The sequence below is a fragment of the Protopterus annectens genome, chromosome 8.part1 (genome assembly GCF_019279795.1).
Source record: "Protopterus annectens isolate FY-2018-M chromosome 8.part1, PAN1.0, whole genome shotgun sequence".
In the NCBI taxonomy this organism is placed as follows: domain Eukaryota; kingdom Metazoa; phylum Chordata; order Ceratodontiformes; family Protopteridae; genus Protopterus; species Protopterus annectens.
Window position 1 is genome coordinate 407,386,727 of NC_056742.1, and position 25,492 is coordinate 407,412,218.

The 25,492-nt window shown below is 42.9% G+C and overlaps 1 protein-coding gene across 2 annotated transcripts in view; it reads left to right on the forward strand.

Annotated features, from left to right (window-relative positions):
• HEATR3 (HEAT repeat containing 3) overlaps positions 1-25,492 on the forward strand; it is a 603,471-nt gene that overhangs the window by 437,104 nt on the left and 140,875 nt on the right. For both annotated transcript variants that reach the window (XM_044081978.1, XM_044081979.1), the window contains one exon: positions 9,816-9,952. In XM_044081978.1, coding sequence (XP_043937913.1) covers positions 9,816-9,952 — 137 coding nt within the window. The remainder of the gene's footprint in view (positions 1-9,815; positions 9,953-25,492) is intronic.

Sequence of the window (25,492 nt, forward strand, 5' to 3'; positions counted from 1 at the left end):
CTGAATTTGCGTATGGTATTTCTGATCAGGATTCTGAAATTTATTTTTCCTCTGATGACCAGGATTTGCCCTTATCTACCTATGAGGATTCTGATGCAGAGGACTTTATTCCCTCTGCTTCCCCTCCAGAGGATTTCTCTTTTGGTGAAACCTTGCATACTCTTAGGGAGCATTTTTGCTGGGAAAGCCAGGATTACTCAGATTCTAAAAAGAGGCTTAGGGATTTCTTACTCCTGCCCTAGCACAGGCCTTTAACTATACACCCTGTGCTAGACATTGTTGATGATGCCTTTTCGGGATCTAGCTTGGCCCCTGACTCTTTACTTCCTGCTCCCAGAAAACTTGATAGATATTACAGGGTTCCTGACTCTCTCAAGTTCCTTTTTAAAAATCCTACTGCAGATCCTGAGACTATTTCACAGGGACCCAAGGGCATTAAGGCTACTTCTGCCAAAAATCCTACCCCGTCTGATAGAGACTCCAGGGTGCTGGATGGATGGGTAAGAAGGTATACACTTCTGCAACCTTGGCTATCAGGGCCTTAAGCTGCCATTTTCATATGTTAAAGTATTGGCAGCATATTATTGGATTGCTTAAACAGAAAATGATGTTGATTCCTGACTGTGCTGTAAATAAGGATTTACAGTATTTAATGCTTTCTGCTGAACAAGTTGGAAAACATACTTTACAGTGTGGTTTTGATTCACTAGAGGCATCTTGCAGGGCTGCTGTCACTGGATCTGTACTTAAAAGGCATGCTTGGCTTAAGGAGCAATTTTTGCCAGATCATGTTAAAGCTGAATTGCTGGATGCTCCCTTAAATCAGGAATGCCTTTTTGGCAACAAAGCAGAAGAAGTACTTAAAAAGATGGAGGAAAAAGCTAAATCTATGCAAACTGTTAAATATTTCCTACAAGTACAGCCTCCAAGATTTAGTAGGCATTGGCCCTCTAAGAATTGGTCCTTTCCTGCCTCTTCCAGGCCTTCTCAGTCCAAACTCAGAACCAGCAGAACACCCAGGCTTCAGTCCCAGGGTACTCACAGGACTAAGCAGTGGGGGGCTCCCACTTCCAAATCAGGGAATAGTAAGACCCCCCCCCCATGGTAAATTGTCTCAATGACTTAACTTTAAAACTTCCAAGCCCTTCTCAACTGACTGCTCCTTTGGGGGGGGGGATTGCTCTGCAGGCAAAAAACTGGGAACTCATTACCCAGGACAAATGGGTTTTAAATATAGTTTTCCAAGGATACAGATTTCATTTCCACATGTTACCAACCCCAAAGGGTTGGCCAGATCTACCCCCAAATCAGTGGGTATAGGCTCAAAAGCAAGTACTGTCTCTCTTAAGCATAAGGGCTATTCAAACTGTACCAGAAGAGGAAAAGGGACAAGGTTTCTACTCAAGACTTTTCCTGGTACCCAGAAAAGACAACTCATGGCATCCTGTCCTGGACCTTTCTGTCCTAAACACCTTTTTGGTGATCCCAAAATTCAAGATGCTAACCCTTCACCAGTTGCTTCCTATGCTAGGCAAAGATGTCTGGTTGGCAACACTGGATCTAAAGGAAGCCTACCTGCACATCCCAATAATCAGGGAATCTTGCAGAAGATACCTACGCTTCAAAGCAGGCTACATGCATTATCGGTTCTCTGCACTGTCCTTTGGCTTATCTACTGCGCCCAGGGTATTCACAAAGTGCCTAGCTCCAGTCATTGCTTTTTGCAGGCAAAGAAATATTCAAGTATACCCATACATGGACGATTGTCTAATTCAGGCAGAAAGCCAGGACATACTGTTGAATCATCTGGCATTTGTACAAAAGGTGCTAACTTGTCTGGGGTACACCATAAACGAAAATAAATCACATCTTGTACCCTGTCAACAAATTATATTCCTGGGAGCAAGCTTGAACACAACTTCCTAGATGGGTTTCCTCATGCCAGAGAAACAAATTCATTTGACAACTTACTTCAAACTAATGGCCACAAAAACCCTGCTATCTGCAAGGCAAATACTGCAAGCCTTGGTTTTCATGGCCTCATGCATTCTACTAATTCCATATGCAAGACTGCATATGAGGAAACTGCAATGGTATCTAAAAAGCCTATGGTGTCAGCATTCTCAGGATCTAGAAGCAATGATTCCTATCATACCTTGTCTACAGTTAGAGTTCCTTTGGTGGGCAGAGGCTTGCCACCAAAACAAGGGACTACCATTCACTTCACCCCCTGCCGCCCAACCCTAACAAGAGACGCATCAGGCTATGCATGGGGGGGCTCATCTGGCAGGGAAGTGCATTCAGGGCAAATGGAACCCAAGTCAAATGCACCTGCATATCAATCAAAAAGAAATGTTAGCTGTACAGAATGCTCTGACAGCCTTCAAGGACCACATTCTTCCAGGACAATTAATGGTAATGACGGACAACACCACTGTTATGTGGTACATAAACAAGTGGGGGGGGTACCCATTCATACCCCCTCTGCAGACTAGCCATGGCTCTGTGGAATACAGCCTTAAGCTAAGTGCATCTACAGGCTCAATTCCTGCCAGGAAAACTAAATACACTGGCAGACGATCTAAGCAGAAATCTTATGGACCCACACGAGTGGAAACTTGAACCAAAGATATTCAACAAGTTCAGAAACAAATGGGGGAGCCCAGATATAGACCTGTTTGCCTTCCCCAGAACTACCAACTGGACAAATTCTGCACAAGGACTCCCCACAAACAAGCTTGGAAAGTGGATGCCCTGTCCTTCAACTGGAAAAATCTATCAGTTTATGCCTTTCCTCCTCTGCCTCTCCTCTCCAAAGTACTACTAAAGATCAAACAGGACAAACCAAGAATGATACTGATTGCACCAGACTGGCCACGTCAACACTGGTACCCCCTCTTGCGCAGTGTCACTGCTGGCCCCATGGCACCTGCCTCAGATCCCTACCCTGCTGTCTCAGCAGGAGGGCCAGATTCTGCATCCTCAGCTTCAAACCCTGAACCTGGCAGCCTGGCTAATTACCTAATCTCTCTGTTACCATCCCTTAGTAAACAAGTGTTGGATGTCATTTTGGAGGAGGCCTAGCACTAGAAAATCTTATGCTGAAAAATGGAAAAGATTCTGTTCCTGGAACCAAACTCAAGGGATGTGCACAGCAGCACCCAATTTACCTCAGATTCTTCAATACTTAACTGAGATGCTTCACAAGGGTGTTTCTTTTTCCTCCATCAAAATTAATGCCTCAGCCATTTCAGCTCATTACAACACAGAACCACCCCTCTTGTCTCATCCACTGCTCAAGTAGTTCCTCAGAGGAGCCAAAAACTTAAGACCACCCAGGAGAGCCCCAACTCCAGCCTGGGACCTTAACTTTGTATTGGCAAAACTCACTCTACCTCCCTTTGAGCCAGCTGCCAGTGCAGAGTTAAAATTCCTTTCTTGGAAAACAGCCTTCCTCTTAGCAATCACTTCACCAAGAAGGGTATCTGAATTACAGGCCCTTATGGCAGTGGAGCCTTTCATCATCTTTCATGCGGACAGGGTGTCCTTCAGGACCAATCCCTCCTTCATGCCCAAGGTAGTATCCAGTGTGGCTCTTAATCAGTCCATTCATTTGCCAACCTTCTTTTCTAATCCACAGAACAAAGGGGAATGGATACTGCTCTCCGTAGATGTGCACAGACAACTTAGATTTTACTTGGACAGGACTAAACCTCAAAGGAAATCTGAACAAATGCTGGTGGCATTTGCTGCAGGGGCAGAGGGGAAGGCCATTTCAAAGCAAACCATTTCTAAATGGATAGATCATTGCATTAATTTCTGTTATAAGCACCATGGAAAACCTACCCCACAAGGGGATAAGACCACACTCAACCAGGGCTGCATCTCCCTCTACAGCCTTTCTCAGAGGTGTCCATACCAGGGGCATCCTAGAAGCTGCTACCTGGAGTTCTGTACATACTTTCACCAAGCATTACTATTTGCCAATTTTCTCTAAATCCAGAGCTGGCTTTGCCACTGCAGTCTTGCAGGGCCTTATAACTGGTCCAAATGCTGTCTAAATTTCTCGTCCCATCCTTAGCTTTAGGAGTTTACCTAAATGTGATGACTGCAACAGTGAAACATGAAGAACATAGCACAGTTGTGTACACTTACCATGAATGTAGATGTTCGAGTGTATTCACTGTTGCAGTCCTGGTTACCCTCCCTCCAGCCCCTTGACTTCTTTTGGCTATAGCTCTATTCTCCTTTACTATGCTTAAAAGCTTTTTGGTGTATTTGTTTTTTTGTTGGAGGTATAACCTTGCATATATATATATATATATATATATATATATATATATATATATATATATTTAACTGCTTCCCATTAGGGGGCACCTGACATCTGGGGCAAGAAAAACTGATGTAATGGCGTTGGCTGCATGCTTTATACCCCTGACTACCTGACGTCATGGAAGATGAGACAACAGCCGACACAGGACCCAAGACTTTGATAATCAGGCCGATTGTGATGACTGCAACAGCGAATACACTCGAACAACTACATTCATGGTGTGAACAACTGTACTTTGTTAGATACTGTAACATTTATCTTTATATTGCCTAATAAATGGTGCTGTTCTGTCATTTGTGTAGTAGCAGAATCCTTAGCAAACTCTAAAACATACTACAAATGGAGTATACTGTGTACAGTGTGGTGTCCTTGGTGATTTAAAAGTCCAACAGCAAGCATTACCTACCCACCAAGTATACCTCTCCAAAACGGACCTGAATCTGACTGTTACCTTTCAGTGGTAGTCCACACAGATATCCAGTGTGTAAGAGGATAGCACACCCAGAAGAATTTTAGAAGTGGGAAAGAGAAGATGTTAACTGTGTAAGGAAATGCAGATCATCCAAGACAATGTTGTACCTACCCCACAAATGCCATACATGGCCACTGCTCCCAGCATCTGTTTGGGGGAAGACCTCTAGATATGCTTGAATTAGTCTTTTGGGAGACCTGCAGCTGTGTTCCCCATCTGCTGCTTCTCCACAGACATAAGCGGGGGTGATTTGTAAAGATTTCGTACACCCTGGCCAAGCCTGTAGAGCAGTATTTGCATATAATGCAAATGAAGACCTCTTGATGCTGAGGACACTGCTGTTGGTGGGATACTGTTGCCATCACTTTGTTGGGGACAGGTGTGTGCATTCTTGGAATGGTCCACTGGAGTACATGGTGGCAGGCTTTGAAGTGTGTGTGGATTTTGCCTTGTACCAGTCCAATGCAATTGTGAGCCATGTTTATGAATCTGATTCCTTCCCTGCAGTGTTTTGTACATCAAGTAAGGTGTATTGTTCATGGCTTCTGCTGGAGTCGTGCATTTCCACCCTTTGGTCTGATTCATTTAGATGGTTTGCTGTGAGACAGTCACACTCAGCTGCTGCAAGGAAGCATATCATTGCATATGTTACCAGTGCCAGCAGTGTAATAATGTCAGAGTGTATAATAAACACACAGGTTAATGTAGTACATAGGAGCAGTGCTAGGCATGCAACCACAGAACCATACGAGGCTTAGCCATATACACCTTTAGGTAGGGAAAGTTAAAAGTTCTAGCCTCCCTTTACGAGTGCTTAATACTGTCCATCTCCCAAGTCATGCAGGGACATACATGATAACTCTGGTATAAATTTTTTGTCTACCTTAAAGGATGGCAAAGTGGAACTTTTTTTCTCCCGCTGTAGTAACTGCTTCACTTGTTGTGGTAACTTATTCCATAGACTGGGAATATATTGAGTTAGGAGCCATTCCATCCAGCAGAGTCTTGTTTACATTTTGGTATAAATTTAGGTTCCTAGTGTGGGTGTTTGTAGAGCCACTCATTTTGCAAAGAAATAAGAGGTTGTGTATTACTGAGTCTTTTGTGGCTCAAAAAGTGAGACAGATCACCTCCGAGCATTTGGTAGGGTATTTGAGTATAAGGAGAGTTATACCACTTTATTATAATAGTTGAAGAATATAACACGTTTCATTAAAAATCATTAGGGCCTTTTTTACTTGAGTAATATGCTTTGATTTGTACATACCAAAGGGGGGCATTTTATTCAGTGTTGAGTCTGCTAAGGGAAGGGTACAGTGGTAAAAATGACTTTTTTGGATCTTGAAAATATTTAATTGCAAATGAACTGTTCCAGACAGAAGGATCCCCTGACTATGGTGGGAACCTGATGATGGAATGAAAGAGTTATCCACATAAATATCTAGGTGTCTTATGAGCGTATCTGTCTGAAGAGGAGTACCACTTATAACATATAAGGTGGGAACAGCTTTTTTCCGAATGCAGCTGTAATGCATTTTTTTCATTTAGCATGAAAACGTTTTCAGTACTCCAGTTATGTTTTGCATATTCCAGCACTTTTTGAAGTGGTTTAGTATCAGTGGATGAGCAAATAACTATGCTCAGCTTGCAGTCATCAGCAAACTTGCTCAGCCATACTTCAGGGATATTGGTTTGGAAGACTGCAAAATAAATGCCAAACAGGTGATGCCCCAGTGGTGCTCCACTAGTTACAATGTTATATTCAGAGAGGACTCAGCACTGACACCAGTTGTACTCCAGTAGTTACAGTTTTACATTTAGTTAGGGGCCAGCACTGACCACTGTGGTATTCCACTAGTTACAGTGTTACATTCAGATTGGTTCCAGCACTAATCCCAGTGGTATTTTACTAGTTACAATGTTACATTCAGAGAGGGTCCAGCACTGATCACTGTGGAGTACCACTAGTTATAGTGTTAGATTCAGAGAGGGACCATCACTGACTCCCAGTGCTATTGCACTAGTTACAGTGTTGTATTCAGAGAGGCCCCAGCACTGATCCCTGTGGTACTCCACTAGTTACAATGTTGTATTTAGAGTGGGACCAGTACTGACCTCCAGTGGTATTCCACCAGTTACAATATTATATTCAGAGAGGCCCCAGCACTGACCCCAGTGCTGTTCCAGTAGTTAGTGTTGAATTCATAGAGGCTCCAGCACTGATCCCTGTGGTACTCCACTAGTTACAATGTTGTATTTAGAGAGGGGCCAGTATTGGCCTCCAGTGGTATTCCGGCAGTTACAATATTATATTCAGAGAGGCCACAGCACTGACCCCAGTGCTATTTCACTAGTTACAGTTTTACATTCAGAGGGGTCCCAGCACTGACTCCAGTGGTATTCCACTTGTTACAGTGTTGCATTCTGAGAGGGTAGTGGCAACTTTCACTACTCTGGATATGTTGGATAGTCAATTTGAAAATCCGCAGACAATGCAGGGCTTTATATTAAGTTTGTCTTGCGTGTCAGTAATACCAGCATGGGTGATGGTGTCAGAAGCTGTGACCAGGTCAAGATGAGGAGCATGCATGGTGTGACCACTGTCCACAGCCTCTATAACCCTTTCAAAGAAGCGTACTAGGTTCAGGAAACGGGACATGTCCTTTACAAAAACTAAATTGAATGTAGTCTAGATCATCTGTTACCTAATACTGCATAAATAAGTTCTGCTATGATAAATTTCATGCTTATGCGTATAAGGCTGTTGAGGCTGATGGGCCTAAAGTTACTCGGGTCTGTGGGGGGGACACCCTTGTGTAGAAAAATCACATTGGCTGTTCTTTAGGATTCAGGCACAAATGCTGTGGATAGCCTGAGGTTAAACATTTTAAGGAGACACTCCGTGCATACTTCGCATTTATGAGACTGCAGCCTGATATCTTTTGTGGTCCAGTGGAAGTACAGTGTGTAACCTTTGAAAGAGATTGTAAGAGTTCTTCCAAGGTGATTACAAAGGAACCTAAATTTTTAGGGATAGTGGGTTCAGCAATGTGCCGTAGTTGGGGGTAAAGTTAGCACTAAATTTTTCTGCTAATACATTGGCCACATTCTTGGGACTGGAATATGTGGTGTTACTGTGGATGAGGTCAGAGCATTGTTGAACATTATTCCTTAATTTTATGACATAACTGAAGAAAGATTTGCAGTTTCCTTTGGTATCCATAGCAACCTTAAGTTCATGCTGTGCTTTACGTTTTTTAATAATGCTTTTAAGTTCCTTGCTGGCATGTTTCAGTGTGGTCTTGATGTAGGTGATGGGGATTTTTTTAATTTTTCATTACTTTCTGTTTGTTATAGAGTTTATGGGTTCTACAGGAGAGTTTTATTCCTGGATTTACTAATATATTTAAGGTGTAAAGGTACAGAATTTTCAATAAAGCAGTTTAGATCCCAGTAAAAAATGGAGGTGAATGTGGCAGCCCTGTCAGTTCAGTCCATTTTCAAGGGATTGTTGGGAATTTTGCACAGGCCTTCTTCAGCTTGAAACAGATTTGCTTGGAGAAGTCCCTAAAGATGATTTCATTTGGTGGTTGGTGTTGCCATAAGCCTGACAGAGAAGTTAAGTAATTTGTGGTCAGATTCAAGCAGAGATGAAAGTGATGTGTGATGAGGTACAGGTTGGTAAGGACCAGGTCAAGGATATTAGATCCGTTAGTGGGTAGTTTTAAAATTTGCCCCACTGCATTGGTATTAACAAAAAAAATACTGAGAAGCTCAAATCGAGGTATTCCTCTTTTCTTTTTATTTTAAATATGTTTTCTGTCATTGGGCTGCTTGACTGTAAGACGCATTTCGGTGTCACTTCTTTGTGTTGCTCAACCATACCCACCAGGTGTTTACCTGCTACCTGAACCACGACTGCAGGTTAGCATGGGATGCTGTTGGCCAGCATTCAGGTGTAGTAAAGGTGGTAGGAGTGTTATAACTGGTGCACTTGACATTGTTCATCCTGGTATGTAGAGCAGGCTTTTACCTGTAGTAGGCATACACACCTGTACAGGCACCCTTGCACAGTGTGATTCTCCTGCAGAGGAGTTTTGGTGTACCTAAAAATTGTCCTTGTGCCAAACTGATCTGAAAAAAAATTACCACTGGATGCTCCGTCTTTCCACTTTGACTGGCTTTCCAGCATTCTGTGCGTATGAGTCAAGGACTCTGGCTTAACAGAATGAAACAAAACTGCTGCACTGTTGGGATGACTAGCTTTTATTTTGTTTTTTATTTATAATAAATAGATCCATTAAAATAGCACAGAACAATATGCCTAAGTTCTACTCATTTTTATAAGCTAAAGCTGAACTTTGCAAATAGTATATTGGCTTTGTGGTAAAGGTTGTGCCTCACAACTCCTGCGGTCAGGGTTCAGTCCACTTCTGTAGCCACTGTCTGGACTTTGCATGTTTTCCCCATGTCTCCATGTGTTTAATCTTGTTACTGTGATTTCCTTTCAGAAACATGCTGGTTGATTGATACCTTAAAATGTCCATTTAAATTGCATTTACCCTTGCACCTGTTTTCCAGGTCATGGCTGAAAAGGGTCCATGATGACAAGCTCACTTACCTAGTTAGCAAATAAATAAATAAATTATAGATAATATACATCAAAGACAAAGTAAACTGTATACACTAGAGACCAAAAGCACAAAAGGACAGGCACACTCTAAACTGAGAAATTTTGCTTCTGCAAGATATCACAGTGATGTGTGTGTGTGTGTGTGTGTGTGTGTGTGTGTGTGTAATGTGTGTGTGTGTGTGTGTGTGTGTATGTATGTATGTGTGTGTATATATATATATATATATATATGTATATATTTTTTTCTTTAGTTGTATGTGCCTATGCAGCTGCCATTGTAAACACATTTTTGTCAGTTGTGGTGATGATACTAGCTTTGTATTATACTTTCTGTTTTGCTTCAGTTGTATAACGTTTGTTGTGACTTCTTCCAGAATGCAAAAGATTCAGTGCAGAGCACTTACCTGTCTGCATAATATGTTGTCCGTATTGGATGTGGAGGGTCTTGGAGGAGTCTCGGCACTTCAGGCTCTTGCCCAGCACCTTTCTCAGCTAGTCTTCTCTCAGACAGGTAAGACCAATAATGCTTAATACAGTAAATTGACACTTGTAAATGTTTTCACTGTAAAATGAGCCATATTAATTATAACTACTTACATACGTAGTTAATTATAACTGCGTATGTAAGTGTTTCACAGTTAGCTTACTCTAGTAAAAGTGTGGTGTTGGGGCAATAATGCATATCTGGGGACTGACTATATGTCTGAATAAGCTGGATACTCCAAGAAGTAATACTCTTTTGACACTGTTGTACTTTCTTATGAAATGAGCTTCAGTGATGTTCTCATAACCATAAGCTGAATGTCAGAGTGACTTGTTTAGCTGGGCAGAAGAAGATTTAAGCAGCAGTGTTACTCACCCAGCTGGACACCCTGGATATGTGTACATGTATGCACACAGATAACCTCTGGCTAGGTAGGACTTATTATGGACTTTTATTCAGAAAGTAAGCAATAATTTTCTCAGTGGCATTTTAAGAAATAAGGTGATGTGCCATGCTTTTTCAGTACAGTGTAACATTAGTGCTTTCGTAGCTTTGTTTTTTTACCAATTGAACAAGGGAATGTGCAGCACAGATATATTTCTCAATGTAAGTATAAGGTTCCTTCCTGCTTATTCTCTTACCCTAGTATCAAATGGAAGACCCAGCCTCACTCTTCATGTTCCCAGTGACAAAATATGTTTTTAGGCCCTTTCGTCCCTGGTCTTGCTAGAAACTGTTCTGGTCCAGAGACTGGAGCCCCGTGTTCTGTGGAAAGATTATCACAGTCACATTAAAAGACTGCTGAAGTAATCGTATTTCATCTACCAGAGCTCGCTGAAGTGATGATTGCACTGCTACAGAGAAGCTGGAAGTGATCAGTTGATGTGTGAGGGAAACGGGCTGATGAAAAATAATTTGTGTGTTTCTGTAGACTGACAGTACAGCTAACCCAGTATGAAATATTAAGGAGGCAGTTCTGGGTATGCTGTGTATTCATAGGGTCACAGGAGGTTACTAGGCTAATGGCTCAATAACCCTTACAAAACTGGCCACTTTTACTCAGATTTTACCCAATTTTCTATCCCTAGAGGAAAGATGACAAGGGTCAGCTAGTGAGGTTTTAACTATTTTTACAGACTGCCCCTGTCCATAAAGGACATTGATGCTACCCCAGAAGTGAATTTGTGATTTCCCATCTATTGGTCCAGATAGCGCTTGAAGTTGGTGAAGGCGGGCCTCTCCTTTAAGTGAATAGGAATCCTTTTCCGGACAAGGCATGATCTATTCATGTCAGAGATCAGGTTTAGATCTTTTGGAGCAGGTAACACTTATGCAGTTAGATTTGCAAATGAGCAACATTTCCATCAGGTCTGGGTCAGAGACTGCTTTGTAGGTCAGGCACAGATCACCCCTCAGTAATCGGTAGGAAACTGAATACATCAATAGGGTTTTTAATTGGTCCACATATGACATGTTGGTTATATCCTGTATTTTTTGGTGAGAAACCTCTGAAGAAGCTCCAGCTATTGTAGGTGTCTGGTGAGGTACATGCCGAAGGGTGCATTGTACTTGATTTTTAGTCAGATGAGGGCTAAATACAGTGTTAAGAAGAGCACTGCTAACAAATGGCACTGAAACAATAGCTGGTATATGAAGTTTACTGTGCCATGACTTGGGAATTGGGTCTATGTTCTTCATTCCACATTGCTGCAGTCCTAACTATTGGGGGTAGTCCGCTGTCCAGTCGGCCCGAATACCAGAGTATATGGCTGACGTCGGTCAGGGCGCATTAGACTGACGTCAGTACGTCAGGGTACTAATGCGCATGACCGACGTCATATCCTCAGTCTTTTTTGCCGCATGGTCCGATGCAGAAGCAGTTTTGCGAGTGCAGGTTGGCGTTCTGAAATATTTCAAGTCGGAGTTTCAGACCGAATCAGAGTTGGCTAAGTACCCGTTAGAACATTTTGGTTTTTCTTGCCTCAGTATTTAACGGATGTCAGAAAAAGTGAATAACTGTATTTCTTGTGGGAAACAGATACCTCATAGGGATTACCATACCTTGTGTATACCTTGTTTAGGGCCTGAGCACGGCGTTGTTGGATGCCGCTCTTGTGCTAGGTTTAACAAACGCACTATTAAGAGAAGGTTAGACTGTGCCAGGTTAGTGTTTGGGAAGCGTTGCAATTATAAAATGCCGTCGGATGCTCCGGCGCCCTTCGTCAAGAAGCGAGGACAAAACAGCGAAGCCTAGGGTTGATGAACCGGCAGTCCCGGACGTCGGTTCTTTAGAAACTCAGTGGAGCCAGAGGTTTTGCCAGGAGTTTCTTTGGAGTCTCAGGCAGAGACTTTACTGTTACAGGATGTGCCTTCTCAGGAGGTAGGCCAGGCTGAGGGGGCTTCTCAGGTCACTGTGCTTCCCTCTCTTCCCAAGGTTGTTAGAGCCTCTCCTTCTGTTTCCAAAACTTCTTTGAGAGGTAGGCCAAGTTTAGCTTCAGTGGGGGCTTCTCCTAGCACTTCAGGTTCTGTGCCTAAGAAACATATGCTTAAAATGGCAGAAGATTTGATTACTATGATTAGAGGTTCTATGCCCCCTCCTGATAAGAGGCCTAGGGTGGAACCTGAGTTTGATAGTTTTGAACAGTGTTCAGAGGCTTCTGAGTCTTCTGCGGAAGATTTGCAGGAGTATCCTCCTTATTCTGATTCTGATGTGGATGATTCCACTCCTACAGCTTCTCCTCCTGAGGATTTCTCATTTTCAGAGACTCTGCATTCCATGAGGGAGCACTTTAAATGGGAAGGCCAGGATTACTCTGATTCCAGGAAAAGGCTTAGGGAATTCTTGATGTTCTTCGTCTTCCCTTGCTGCAGTCCTGACTATTGGGTATAGTCCGCGTCCCAGTCGGCCCGAATACCAGAGTATAAGGCTGACGCCGGTCATGGCGCCTTAGACTGACGTCAGTACGTCAGGGTACTAATGCGCATGACCGACGTCATTTCCTCAGTCTTTTTTGCCGCATGGTCCGATGCAGAAGCAATTTTGCGAGTGCAGGTTGGCGTTCTGAGATTTTCCGAAACCGGAGTTTCAGACCGAGTACAGAGTTGGCTAAGTAACCCGTTGGGAACATTTTGGTTTTTCTTGCCTCAGTATATTACGGATGTCAGAAAAAGTGAATAACTGTATTTCTTGTGGGAAGCAGATACCGCATAGGGATTATCATACATTGTGTATACCTTGTTTAGGGCCTGAACACGCGTTGTTGGTTGCCGCTCTTGTGCTAGATTTAATAAGCGCACTATTAAGAGGAGGCTTGATTGTGCTAGGTTAGTGTTTGGGAAGCGTTGCAATTATACTATGCCGTCGGATGCTCCGGCGCCTGCTTCATCTAAGAAGCGCAAGGACAAAACAGTGAAGTCTAGGGTGAGGAACCGGCAGTCCCGGACGTCGGTCCTTTAGAAGGCTCAGGGGAGCCAGAGGTTTTGCCAGGAGTCTCTATGGAGTCTCAGGCAGATACTTTACTGTTACAGGATGTGCCCTCTCAGGAAGTAGGCCAGGCTGACGGGGCTTCTCACGTAGCTGTTCTTCCCTCTCTTCCCAAGGTAGTTAGGGCCTCTCCTTCTGTTTCCAGAGTTTCTTTAGAGGACGGCCAAGTTCAGCTTCTGTAGGGGCTTCTCCTAGCATTTCGGGCTCTGTGCCTAAGAAACATATGCTTAAAATGGCTGAAGATTTGATTACTCTGATTAGAGGTTCTATGCCCCACCTGATAAGAGGCCTAGGGTGGAACAGGAGTTTGATAGTTTTGAACAGTGTTCACAGGCTTCAGAGTCTTCTGTGGAAGACTTGCAAGAGTTTCCTGCTTATTCTGATTCTGATGTGGATGATTCCACTCCTTCAGCTTCTCCTCCTGAGGATTTTTCATTTTCAGAGACTCTTCACTCCATGAGGGAGCACTTTAAATGGGAAGGCCAAGATTACTCTGACTCCAGAAAAAGGCTTAGGGAATTCTTGTTTTGCCTCAGCATAGGCCCTTAGCTATTCCTCCTGTGTTGAATGTGGTGGAGGATGTTTTGCAGAGGCTTCTCTGAACCCTGATTCCTTGCCTCCTGCTCCTGTTAAGCCTGATAGGTATTATAGGGTGCCGAAGCTCATAAGTATTTGTTTAAGAGTCCCAGGGCGGACCCAGAAACTGTTTCTCAGGGGCCTAAAGGTGTTAAAGCTTCTGTTGTTAAAAATCCTGTACCCTCTGATAAAGAGGCAAGGGCTTTGGATAGGTGGGGTAAGAAAGTATATACTTCTTCCACTCTAGCCATGAGGGCGTTGAATTGTCAATTTCATATGCTGAAATATCAGAATTATCTCCTTTCACAATTGAAATCTAAGGTGGATGCTTTGGCGGAAGGTATTGAGTGTAAAGACTTGCTGGATTTGGTTCATGTGTCTGAACAAGTGGGTAAGCATTCTTTGCAGTGTGGTTTTGATGCTGTTCAGGCCTCCTCGAGGGTGGCTGCTACTAGTTCTGTTCTTCGCAGACATGCATGGTTGAAGGATCAGAATTTAGCTGAGCATGTTAAGACCAGGATTTTGGATGCTCCTTTACAGTCTGATGTGTTGTTTGGACCGCCTGTGGAAGCAGTTTTAAAGAAAATGGAGGACAAAGCTAAGTCTATGCAGACTGTTAAAGATTTTTTGCAGGTGCAGCCTCCGAAGTTTAGTAGAAATTGGCCTGCTAAGGGCTGGACATATCCTGCTTATGGTTCCCAGTCTAGGGGTAGATCTAGACGTGGTAGGGGCAGGGCTCAAGGTTCGTTTAGGCCTAGATCAGACAGTTCACCTGCTCAGACTTCTGGTGAGGGCAGGGGTCAGTCCTTTCGTAAGCAGAACCAATGACCTGCCCTTTCAGCTGCCAGTGGACTCTCGTCTGGCAGCTCCTTTGGGAGGAAGATTGTCTCTTTTCAAAGAAAATTGGGATTTAATCACTCAAGACAGATGGGTGCTGGATATCATTCATCACGGGTACAGATTTTATTTCCACACAATGCGCCCTTTCAAAGGCATGCCAGATGTTCCTCCTCCACAAAGAAAAGAGGCTCTCAAGCAAGTTTCTCAGTTACTCCAGATAGGGGCTATTCAGCCAGTCCCTGTGTCAGAAAGGGGCTTGGATTTTATTCGCCTGTTCCTAGTACCAAAGAAGGGGAACACGTGGAGACCAATTTTGGATTTATCTCTCCTCAACACTTATCTGGACATTCCCAAGTTCAAGATGTTGGCGTTACAGCAACTGTTACCTCTGCTGGGCAAGGATCACTGGATGGTAACTTTGGATCTCAAGGAAGCTTACCTTCATGTGCCCATAAGGCTAAGTTGCAGAAAGTATCTGCGGTTTCGAACTGGAGATTTTCATTATCAGTTCTCTGCATTGCCCTTTGGCTTATCTACTGCGCCCAGAGTATTCACAAAGGTTCTGGCTCCAGTGATAGCTTACTTCAGGCTTCAAGGCATTCAAATTTATCCTTACTTGGACGACTGCCTGATTCTGGCTCAAGAAAAGAACACCTTCTACAGCATCTGGAATATGTCATAGCAGTGCTAAGATGCCTAGGGTATTCTGTGAACGAAATAAAGTCCAGTCTAGTACCCTCTCAAGACATGTGCTTTCTGGGTGTGAGACTGAATACAGCAGCCCAGATGGCCTTTTAACCCCGGACAAACAACAGAGTCTGTCACTTTACTTCCATCATCTATCTCATCAGTCCGTGCTGACTGCAAGGACAGTCCTTCAAGCATTAGGGTTCATGGCATCTTGTATTCTGGTGCTTCCCAATGCCAAACTGCATATGAGGAAGCTGCAATGGTATCTCAAAAATGTATGGACACAGCACTGCCAAGATTTGGACACTGTCATTCAAATAATACCTTGCCTTCAAAAGGAATTCTTGTGGTGGGCTCAGGAATGTCACCTAAACAAGGGACTCTCTGTGACCCGGCCAGAGGCGAGTCAGATTTTAACGACAGATGCCTCGGACACTGCTTGGGAGCTCATCTAAATGGAAAGTGGATACAAGACAAGTGGCCTGCCAGACTACAGCATCTACATATCAACATGAAGGAGATGTTAGCAGTCCAGTTTGCATTGATGGCGTTCAAGGAGTTACTTCTTCCAGGGCAGGTGTTGATTCTGACAGACAACACAACTGTCATGTGGTACATCAACAAGCAAGGGGAACACATTCTTATCCTCTATGCAGGCAAGCAATGATTTTATGGGAGACTGCGTTAAGCCTGCAACTGACTCTTCAGGCAAGGTTTCTGCCAGGAGCACAGAACTCCTAGCAGATGTATTAAGCAGACAAATCATGGATCCCCACAGTGGAAACTGGATCTTCATGTATTTCAGAAATTGACAGTGTCATGGGGAACTCCAGACATAGATCTGTTCGCTTCTCCACTAAACCACCAGCTGCCAAAGTATTGCACAAAGGGGTTTCATCACACAGCTTGGAAAGTGGATGCTCTGTCTTTCAGTTGGAAAAACCTTCATGTCTATGCTTTTCCACCTCTACCTCTTCTTCCAAAGGTATTACTAAAGGTCAGACAGGACAGGCCAAGGATGATTTTGATAGCTCCAGATTGGCCTCGGCAACACTGGTACCCACTTCTAAGGAGTCTTGTAAAGAAGCCTCCATGGCCTTTACCTCTGATTCCTCATTTGTTATCTCAGAAGGACGGTCATCTGCTCAATGTCAAGCTTCAATCTCTCCATCTCACAGCTTGGCATATTCTGTGTTGAAACATGGAAGGTCTCAGCTTCCTCAACAAGTTTTAAATGTGATTATGGAAGCTAGAAGGCCTAGTACTAGGAGAGTGTATGCAGAAAAATGGAAGAGATTTTTATTTTGGTGTACAGCAAAGAATTTGGAGATTTCAGAGCCTAATTTGAGTGTGGCTCTTCAATATCTTACTGAGTTATTGGACAAGGGTTTGTCTTTCTCTTCCATAAAGATTCATGCTGCAGCAATTTCAGCTCACTATGATTGTGACCCACCTTTGTTTTCGCATCCTTTGTTCAAGCAGTTTCTTAGAGGGCAAAGAATATAAGACCCCAATGAGAGCTCCTACTCCTGCTTGGGATCTCAATTTTGTGTTGGAAAAACTTACTCTACAACCTTTTGAGCGGCAGCTACTGCTGAATTGAAATATTTGTCATGGAAGACGGCTTTTCTGTTGGCTATTACTTCTGCAAGAAGGGTGTCTGAGTTGCAGGCCCTTATGGCAGTAGAGCCCTTTTGATTTTCCATAAGGACAGGGTATCATTACGTACTAATCCTTCCTTTATGCCTAAGGTGGTTTCTAGTGTGGCTTTAAACCAAACTATTCATTTGCCTACGTTTTTGCAGATCCTCAAAATAAAGGGGAAAAGATTTTGCACACTTTAGATGTACACAGGCAATTGCGTTATTATTTGAGCAGGACTAAAGATTTTAGGCAGTCTCAGCAGTTACTTGTTTCTTTTGCTTTAAGTTCACAGGGCAAACCTGTGTCAAAACAAACTATTTCTAGGTGGATTGGCTTTTGCATTGCATTTTGTTATTCCCATCATGGCAAAGAGGTTCCAGCTGGGATTAGGCCTCATTCCACTAGGGCTACTGCCACTTCAACAGCATTTCTAAGGGGTGGCAACTAAGGATATTCTGGAAGCAGCTACTTGGAGTTCAGTGCATACTTTCTCTAGGCATTATCACCTGCCTATATACTCTAAGTCTAGAGCTGGTTTTGCCACAGCTGTTTTACAAGGCATGTTGTCAGCTCCTGCTACTTTATAATTTGCCAGCCTCCCTTACCTCTGCTTTGGGATTCTACCCAATAGTCAGGACTGCAGCAAGGGAAGACGAAGAACATAGTACAGTTTTGTACCTACCATAAATGTAGATGTTCGAGGATTCCCTTGCTGCAGTCCAATTTACCCTCCCTCCTTCCCCTCTGTGTTTCAGGGTGGTTGTGTAGGTGCCTTTACATGCTTATATTTTTTGTATATATATTCCTGTATATATTGTACATGTTTATTGGTGCAGGTTGTTTTTGGGACTTGTCTTTTTGGGTCTTCTGACATCTGGGGCAAGAAAAGACTGAGGAAATGGCGCCGGTCATGCGCATTAGTCCCCTGACGTACTGCCGCCAGTCTAAGGCGCCATGACCGACGTCAGCCTTATACTCTGGTATTCGGGCCGACTGGGACGCGGACTATACCCAATAGTCAGGACTGCAGCAAGGGAATCCTCGAACATCTACATTTATGGTAGGTACAAAACTGTACTTTTACCCCAGCATAGGCCCTTAGCTATACCTCCTGTGTTGAATGTGGTGGAAGATGTTTTTGCAGAGGCTTCCCTGAACCCTGATTCTTTGCCTCCTGCTCCTGTTAAACCTGATAGGTACTATAGGGTGCCTGAAGCTCATAAGTATCTTTTAAGAGTCCTAGGGCAGACCCGCAAACTGTTTCTCAGGGACCTAAAGGTGTTAAGGCCTCTGTGGTTAAAAACCCTGTTCCCACTGATAAAGAGGCAAGGGCTTTGGATAGATGGGGAAAGAACGTGTATACTTCTTCCACTTTAGCCATGAGGGCGTTGAATTGTCAGTTTCACATGCTAAAATATCAAAATTATCTCCTTTCACAACTGAAATCTAAGGTGGATGCTTTGGCGGAAGGTATTGAGTGTAAAGAGTTGCTGGATTTAGTTCATGTGTCTGAACAAGTGGGTAAGCATTCTTTGCAATGTGGTTTTGATGCTGTACAGGTCTCCTCGAGGGTGGCTGCCACTAGTTCTGTTCTTCGCAGGCATGCCTGGTTGAGGGATCAGAATTTAGCTGAGCATGTTAAGACAAGGATTTTGGATGCTCCTTTACAGTCTGATGTGTTGTTTGGTTCGCCTGTGGAAGCAGTTTTAAAGAAAATGGAGGACAAAGCTAAGTCTATGCAAACTGTTAAAGATTTTTTGCAGGTGCAGCCACCAAGTTTAGTAGAAATTGGCCTACTAAGGGATGGACATATCCTGCTTATGATTCCCAGTCTAGGGGTAGGTCTAGACGTGGTAGGGCAGAGCTCAAGGTTCTTTAGGCCTAGAACAGGAGTTCACCTGCTCAGACTTCTGGTGAGGGCAGGGGTCAGTCCTTTCGTAAACAGACCCAATGACCTGCCTTTTCAGCTGCCAGTAGATTCTCGCCTGGCAGCTCCTTTGGGAGGAAGACTGTCTCTTTTCAAAGAAAATTGGGATTTAATTACTCAAGACAGATGGGTGTTGGATATCATTCACCACGGTTACAGGTTTTATTTCCATACATTGCCTCCTTTCAAAGGCATGCCAGACGTTCCTCCTCCACAAAGGAAAGAGGCTCACAAGCAAATTTCTCTATTACTCCAAATAGGGGCCATTCAGCCAGTCCCTGTATCAGAAAGGGGCCTAGGATTTTATTCTCGCCTGTTCCTAGTACCAAAGAAGGGGAACACGTGGAGACCAATTTTGGATTTATCTATCCTCAACACTTATCTGGACATTCCCAAGTTCAAGATGTTGACGTTACAACAGCTTTTACCTCTGCTGGGCAAAGATCACTGGATGGTAACTTTAGATCTCAAGGAAGCTTACCTTCATGTGCCTATAAGACTAAGTTGCAGGAAGTATCTGCGTTTGAGCTGGAGATTCTCATTATCAGTTCTCTGCATTGCCCTTTGGCTTATCTACTGCGCCCAGAGTATTCACAAAGGTTCTGGCTCCAGTGATAGCTTACTTCAGGCTAAAAGGGATTCAAATCTATCCTTACTTGGACGACTGCCTGATTCTGGCTCAAGAAAAGGAAGACCTTCTACAGCATCTGGAATATGTTATAGCAGTGCTAAGATGCCTAGGGTATTCTGTGAACGAAATAAAGTCCAGTCTAGTACCCTCTCAAGACATGTGCTTTCTGGGTGTGAGACTGAATACAGCAGCCCAGATGGCCTTTTAACCCCGGACAAACAAAAGAGTCTATCCCTTTACTTCCATCAACTATCTCATCAGTCCGTGCTGACTGCAAGGACAGTCCTTCAAGCATTAGGGTTCATGGCATCTTGTATTCTGGTGCTTCCCAATGCCAAACTGCATATGAGGAAGCTGCAATGGTATCTCAAAAATGTATGGACACAGCACTGCCAGGATTTGGACACTGTCATTCAAATAATACCTTGCCTTCAAAAAGAATTTTTGTGGTGGGCTCAGGAATGTCACCTAAACAAGGGACTCTCTGTGACCCGCCAGAGGCGAGTCAGATTTTAACGACAGATGCCTCGGACATTGCTTGGGAGCTCATCTAAATGGAAAGTGGATACAAGACAAGTGGCCTGCCAGACTACAGCATCTACATATCAACATGAAGGAGATGTTAGCAGTCCAGTTTGCATTAATGGCTTTCAAGGAGTTACTTCTTCCAGGGCAGGTGTTGATTCTAACAGACAACACAACTGTCATGTGGTACATCAACAAACAAGGGGAACACATTCTTATCCTCTATGCAGGCAAGCAATGATTTTATGGGAGACTGCGCCAGCTTGCAACTAACTCTTCAGGCAAGGTTTCTGCCGGAGCACAGAACTCCTTAGCAGATGTGTTAAGCAGACAAATCATGGATCCCCACGAGTGGAAACTGGATCTTCATGTATTTCAGAAATTGACAGTGTCATGGGGAACTCCAGACATAGATCTGTTCGCTTCTCCACTAAACCACCAGCTGCCAAAGTTTTGCACAAAGGGTTTCATCACACAGCTTGGAAAGTGGATGCTCTTTCTTTCAGTTGGAAAAATCTTCATGTGTATGCCTTTCCACCTCTGCCTCTTCTTCCAAAGGTGCTCTTAAAGGTCAGACAAGACAAGCCAAGGATGATTTTAATAGCTCCAGATTGGCCTCGGCAACACTGGTACCCACTACTAAGGAGTCTGGTAAGGAAGCCTCCATGGCCTTTACCTTTGATTCCACATCTGTTGTCTCAGAAGGACGGTCATCTGCTCAATGTCAAGCTTCACTCTCTTCATCTAACAGCCTGGCATATTCTGTGTTGAAACACAGCAGGTCTCAACTTCCTCAACAAGTTTTAAATGTGATTATGGAAGCTAGAAGACCTAGTACAAGGAAAGTGTACGAAAAATGGAAGAGGTTTTTATTTTGGAGTACAGCAAAGAATTTGGAGATTTCTGAGCCTAATTTGGGTGTGGCTCTTCAATATCTTACTGAGTTATTGGACAAAGGTTTGTCCTTCTCTTCCATTAAGATTCATGCTGCAGCAATTTCAGCTCACTATGATTGTGACCCACCATTGTTTTCGCATCCTTTGTTCAAGCAGTTTCTTAGAGGGCAAAGAATATAAGACCCCACGTGAGCTCCTACTCCTGCTTGGGAACTCAATTTTGTGTTGGAAAAACTTACACTACAACCTTTTGAGCCTGCGGCTACTGCCGAATTGAAATACTTGTCATGGAAGACTGCTTTTCTGTTGGCTATTACTTCTGCAAGAAGGGTGTCTGAGTTGCAGGCCCTTATGGCAGTAGAGCCCTTTTTGATTTTCCATAAGGATAGGGTATCATTACGTACTAATCCTTCCTTTATGCCTAAGGTGGTTTCGAGTGTGGCTTTAAACCAAACTATTCATTTGCCTACTTTTTATGCAGACCCCCAAAATAAAGGGAAAAGATTTTGCACACTTTAGATGTACACAGGCAATTGCGTTATTATTTAAGCAGGACTAAGGATTTTAGGCAGTCTCAGCAGTTGTTTGTTTCTTTTGCTTTGAGTTCACAGGGCAAGCCTGTGTCAAAACAAACTATTTCTAGGTGGATTGGGTTTTGCATTGCATTTTGTTATTCCCATCATGGCAAGGAGATTCCAGCTGGGATTAGGCCTCATTCCACTAGGGCTACTGCCACTTCAACAGCATTTCTAAGGGGTGGCAACTAAGGATATTTTGGAGGCAGCTACTTGGAGTTCAGTGCATACTTTCTCTAAGCATTATCACCTTCCTCTCTACTCTAAGTCTAGGGCTGGTTTTGCCACAGCTGTTTTGCAAGGCATGTTGTCAGCTCCTGCTTCTTTATGATTTGCCAGCCTCCCTTACCTCTGCTTTGGGATTCTACCCAATAGTTAGGACTGCAGCAATGTGGAATGAAGAACATAGTACAGTTTTGTACCTACCATAAATGTAGATGTTCGAGGATCCACATTACTGCAGTCCAATTTACCTCCTCCTTCCCTCTGTGTTTAGGGGTGGTTGTGTAGGTGAGGTTATATGCTGATATTTTTGTATATATTTTTGTATATATTGTACATATTTTTGGTGCAGGTATTTTGGGCCTTGTCTTTTTAGGGTCTTCTGACATCTGGGGCAAGAAAAGACTGAGGATATGACGTCGGTCATGCGCATTAGTACCCTGACGTACTGACGTCAGTCTAATGCGCCCTGACCGACGTCAGCCATATACTCTGGTATTCGGGCCGACTGGACAGCGGACTACCCCCAATAGTTAGGACTGCAGCAATGTGGATCCTCGAACATCTACATTTATGGTAGGTACAAAACTGTACTTTTCATGTCATGGTATTAAAACCCCTCATCATTTGGAGAAATTAGGAAAAGAGAGAATGATAAAGTTTTTGTATCAGTTAGAAAAACAAGAAAACTGTAGTTCTTGTCCACTGATGTATAACTATTTTTACAGACTGCCCCTGTCCATAAAGGACATTGATGCTACCCCAGAAGTGAATTTGTGATTTCCCATCTATTGGTCCAGATAGCGCTTGAAGTTGGTGAAGGCGGGCCTCTCCTTTAAGTGAATAGGAATCCTTTTCCGGACAAGGCATGATCTATTCATGTCAGAGATCAGGTTTAGATCTTTTGGAGCAGGTAACACTTATGCAGTTAGATTTGCAAATGAGCAACATTTCCATCAGGTCTGGGTCAGAGACTGCTTTGTAGGTCAGGCACAGATCACCCCTCAGTAATCGGTAGGAAACTGAATACATCAATAGGGTTTTTAATTGGTCCACATATGACATGTTGGTTATATCCTGTATTTTTTGGTGAGAAACCTCTGAAGAAGCTCCAGCTATTGTAGGTGTCTGGTGAGGTACATGGCGAAGGGTGCATTGTACTTGATTTTTAGTCAGATGAGGGCTAAATACAGTGTTAAGAAGAGCACTGCTAACAAATGGCACTGAAACAATAGCTGGTATATGAAGTTTACTGTGCCATGACTTGGGAATTGGGTCTTTTCATGTCATGGTATTAAAACCCCTCATCATTTGGAGAAATTAGGAAAAGAGAGAATGATAAAGTTTTTGTATCAGTTAGAAAAACAAGAAAACTGTAGTTCTTGTCCACTGATGTATGAAAATCAGTGTATGTCAAGGCTTTGTGTTTAGGAGGTGCTGGCTCCGATAAATTCAGCATGTGTACAGGTCTGAAGTTTTGGGACTACAGGCATATGTACATGCTTGACTGCTTGTTTGTTAATGATTTAATTACATTTCTTTTACTCATGTAGAACACTAATCCAAATGGACATATCTCAGTTTCAGTCTCCGAGTTAAAAAAGTAGTATTACAGACTACAAAGCAGAACAGCAAACTGTTCAGCATATAGAATAGTACAGAATGCCCAATTGGTATGGAACATTGGATGAAATGTTAGTAAATTGAAAGGCTTAATGCAGTCCAGGTTTGTGAGCTCATTAGTCATGTAAGATTATGCAATCTCTATTTGCAATGTTTAATTAATTAGTGTATTAAAGGAATATTTATGGTGGTTGGTTGAGAGCTAGCTCACAAGCTGAGAATGTTGGGATTTGAACTTTGTAACATACAGCAGTAAGACTGACTTTTATAAAATGCAGCTGCACAGTTTTTAGTTGGGAGAAATTCTCATGTGATACCATCTGTACTAATACAGTTACAGCGAGCCTCTTTAGGGAGATGTCCTTTGAAAGCAGTGTTTAATTGTCTGCAGTAATTAAAGCTGGAAGTGCCTCCTGCAGTGCGGCACCCAGATTTGAAAACGTGGTCACTACACTGTGTTCTTAATTTGAGGGACACGTAGAATGGATGCATTACTGGGGTGCACTCTTGGGCTGTGCTTCTTGTTTCTCAGGATAAGTCTTAATGTAAAGAAAGGAAGAGATTTTTGCTTTACAAGATTGGAGAGAAGAGCACCAAGAACTGGTTGAGGTCTTTGTTTCATTGGCAGCCATTTAACTTTGACCATGGTTCAGTAGTTTGCATCACGATATGAGGATGATGAATCTACATATTTTGTTAGAGGAGGTTTGGACAGTTATTTTCTTTTCAATGCAAAGGCATCAATATAATACATAGTCTGTAAACTGTAACTAATGGAATGAGTCCTTTACCTCATATTATCTAGCTTAAAATACATCTGAAAATTCTGAACCATGAAGATAATTTAATGCCAAGATGGCAACCATTTTCAGTTTAAAAGAAGCATTTAAGATAAGGGTGCATACTGAAATCAAGGCAGAGGTGTTGGAGAAACAGGTAGCAACATAGTCATTCAAAGCAAAAGAAGAAACATTATGCTTATGATCAAAAGCCAAAAAAAAAAAAAATGAAAGGCCCAGAAATGTATTGATAGATGTGGAGAGAATTGTTGCAGCGGCCCTATGTGGATCAAAATTTGAGATATGTATAGTTAAGGGAAGGTAAATGTAAACCAAATGATGAAAGATTTCAAGATAGTGGTTTGCATAAAAAAAATCTGTGCAGAAATGTGACTGAGAAAACTGCACAGCTAAAAACAATTGCACACTTTTCATTATGAAGACCGAGAGGTCTTTATAATAAAAGATACTGATGTGACAATGCTGACACATTATTAAGTTTGCAGACTTAACAGTATGAAAGTGGTTAAAAAGCACTGGAAAAAGCAAATAAAAAGAATCACTGAAAATGGAAGTAGTAATCACATGGAAGTGTCCAGTACAAGCTGTTGAGAATATACAAACAAGAAAGCCAGGTAATACAGTTAAAGAAAATGTGTCAGTCCAGAAAGATCTTTGATGCACGACTTCGGGGTATAGGTTTCAGTCCTGACCTCCAGTCATTGTGTGGAGTGTACATGTTCTCCCTGTGTCTGTTCAGGCTTTTTGCAGATAGTCATGTCTCCTCCCACCTTTCCCACTTAAAAAAAAAAAAAAGGGTTGATGTGATAAGAAGTCATCCTTTGTTTAAAAGTAAGGCTGTGTGGTGCAGACATTAGGACCATTTGGCACTCATAGCTTTCAAGCTGCCATCTCCCCCTTTTTTATACCATTGTACATCTGTTCTTTCAAGTCCCCAGGTCTTCATGACTGCACAAGTGTTTCAAACATTGAGTATTCAGCCCGCGTTTGATCATTCAGAGGTGTTAGCTGGTGAGCACCTGTACCTAAAATTCCATACATAGACCCTTGCCTTTTTTTCTTTTCTGTACTTTTCTTGCATTTTCTTTTCCTAGTCTTAGTGGACCCTTCTCCCCCATTATGCAGGCACAAAGC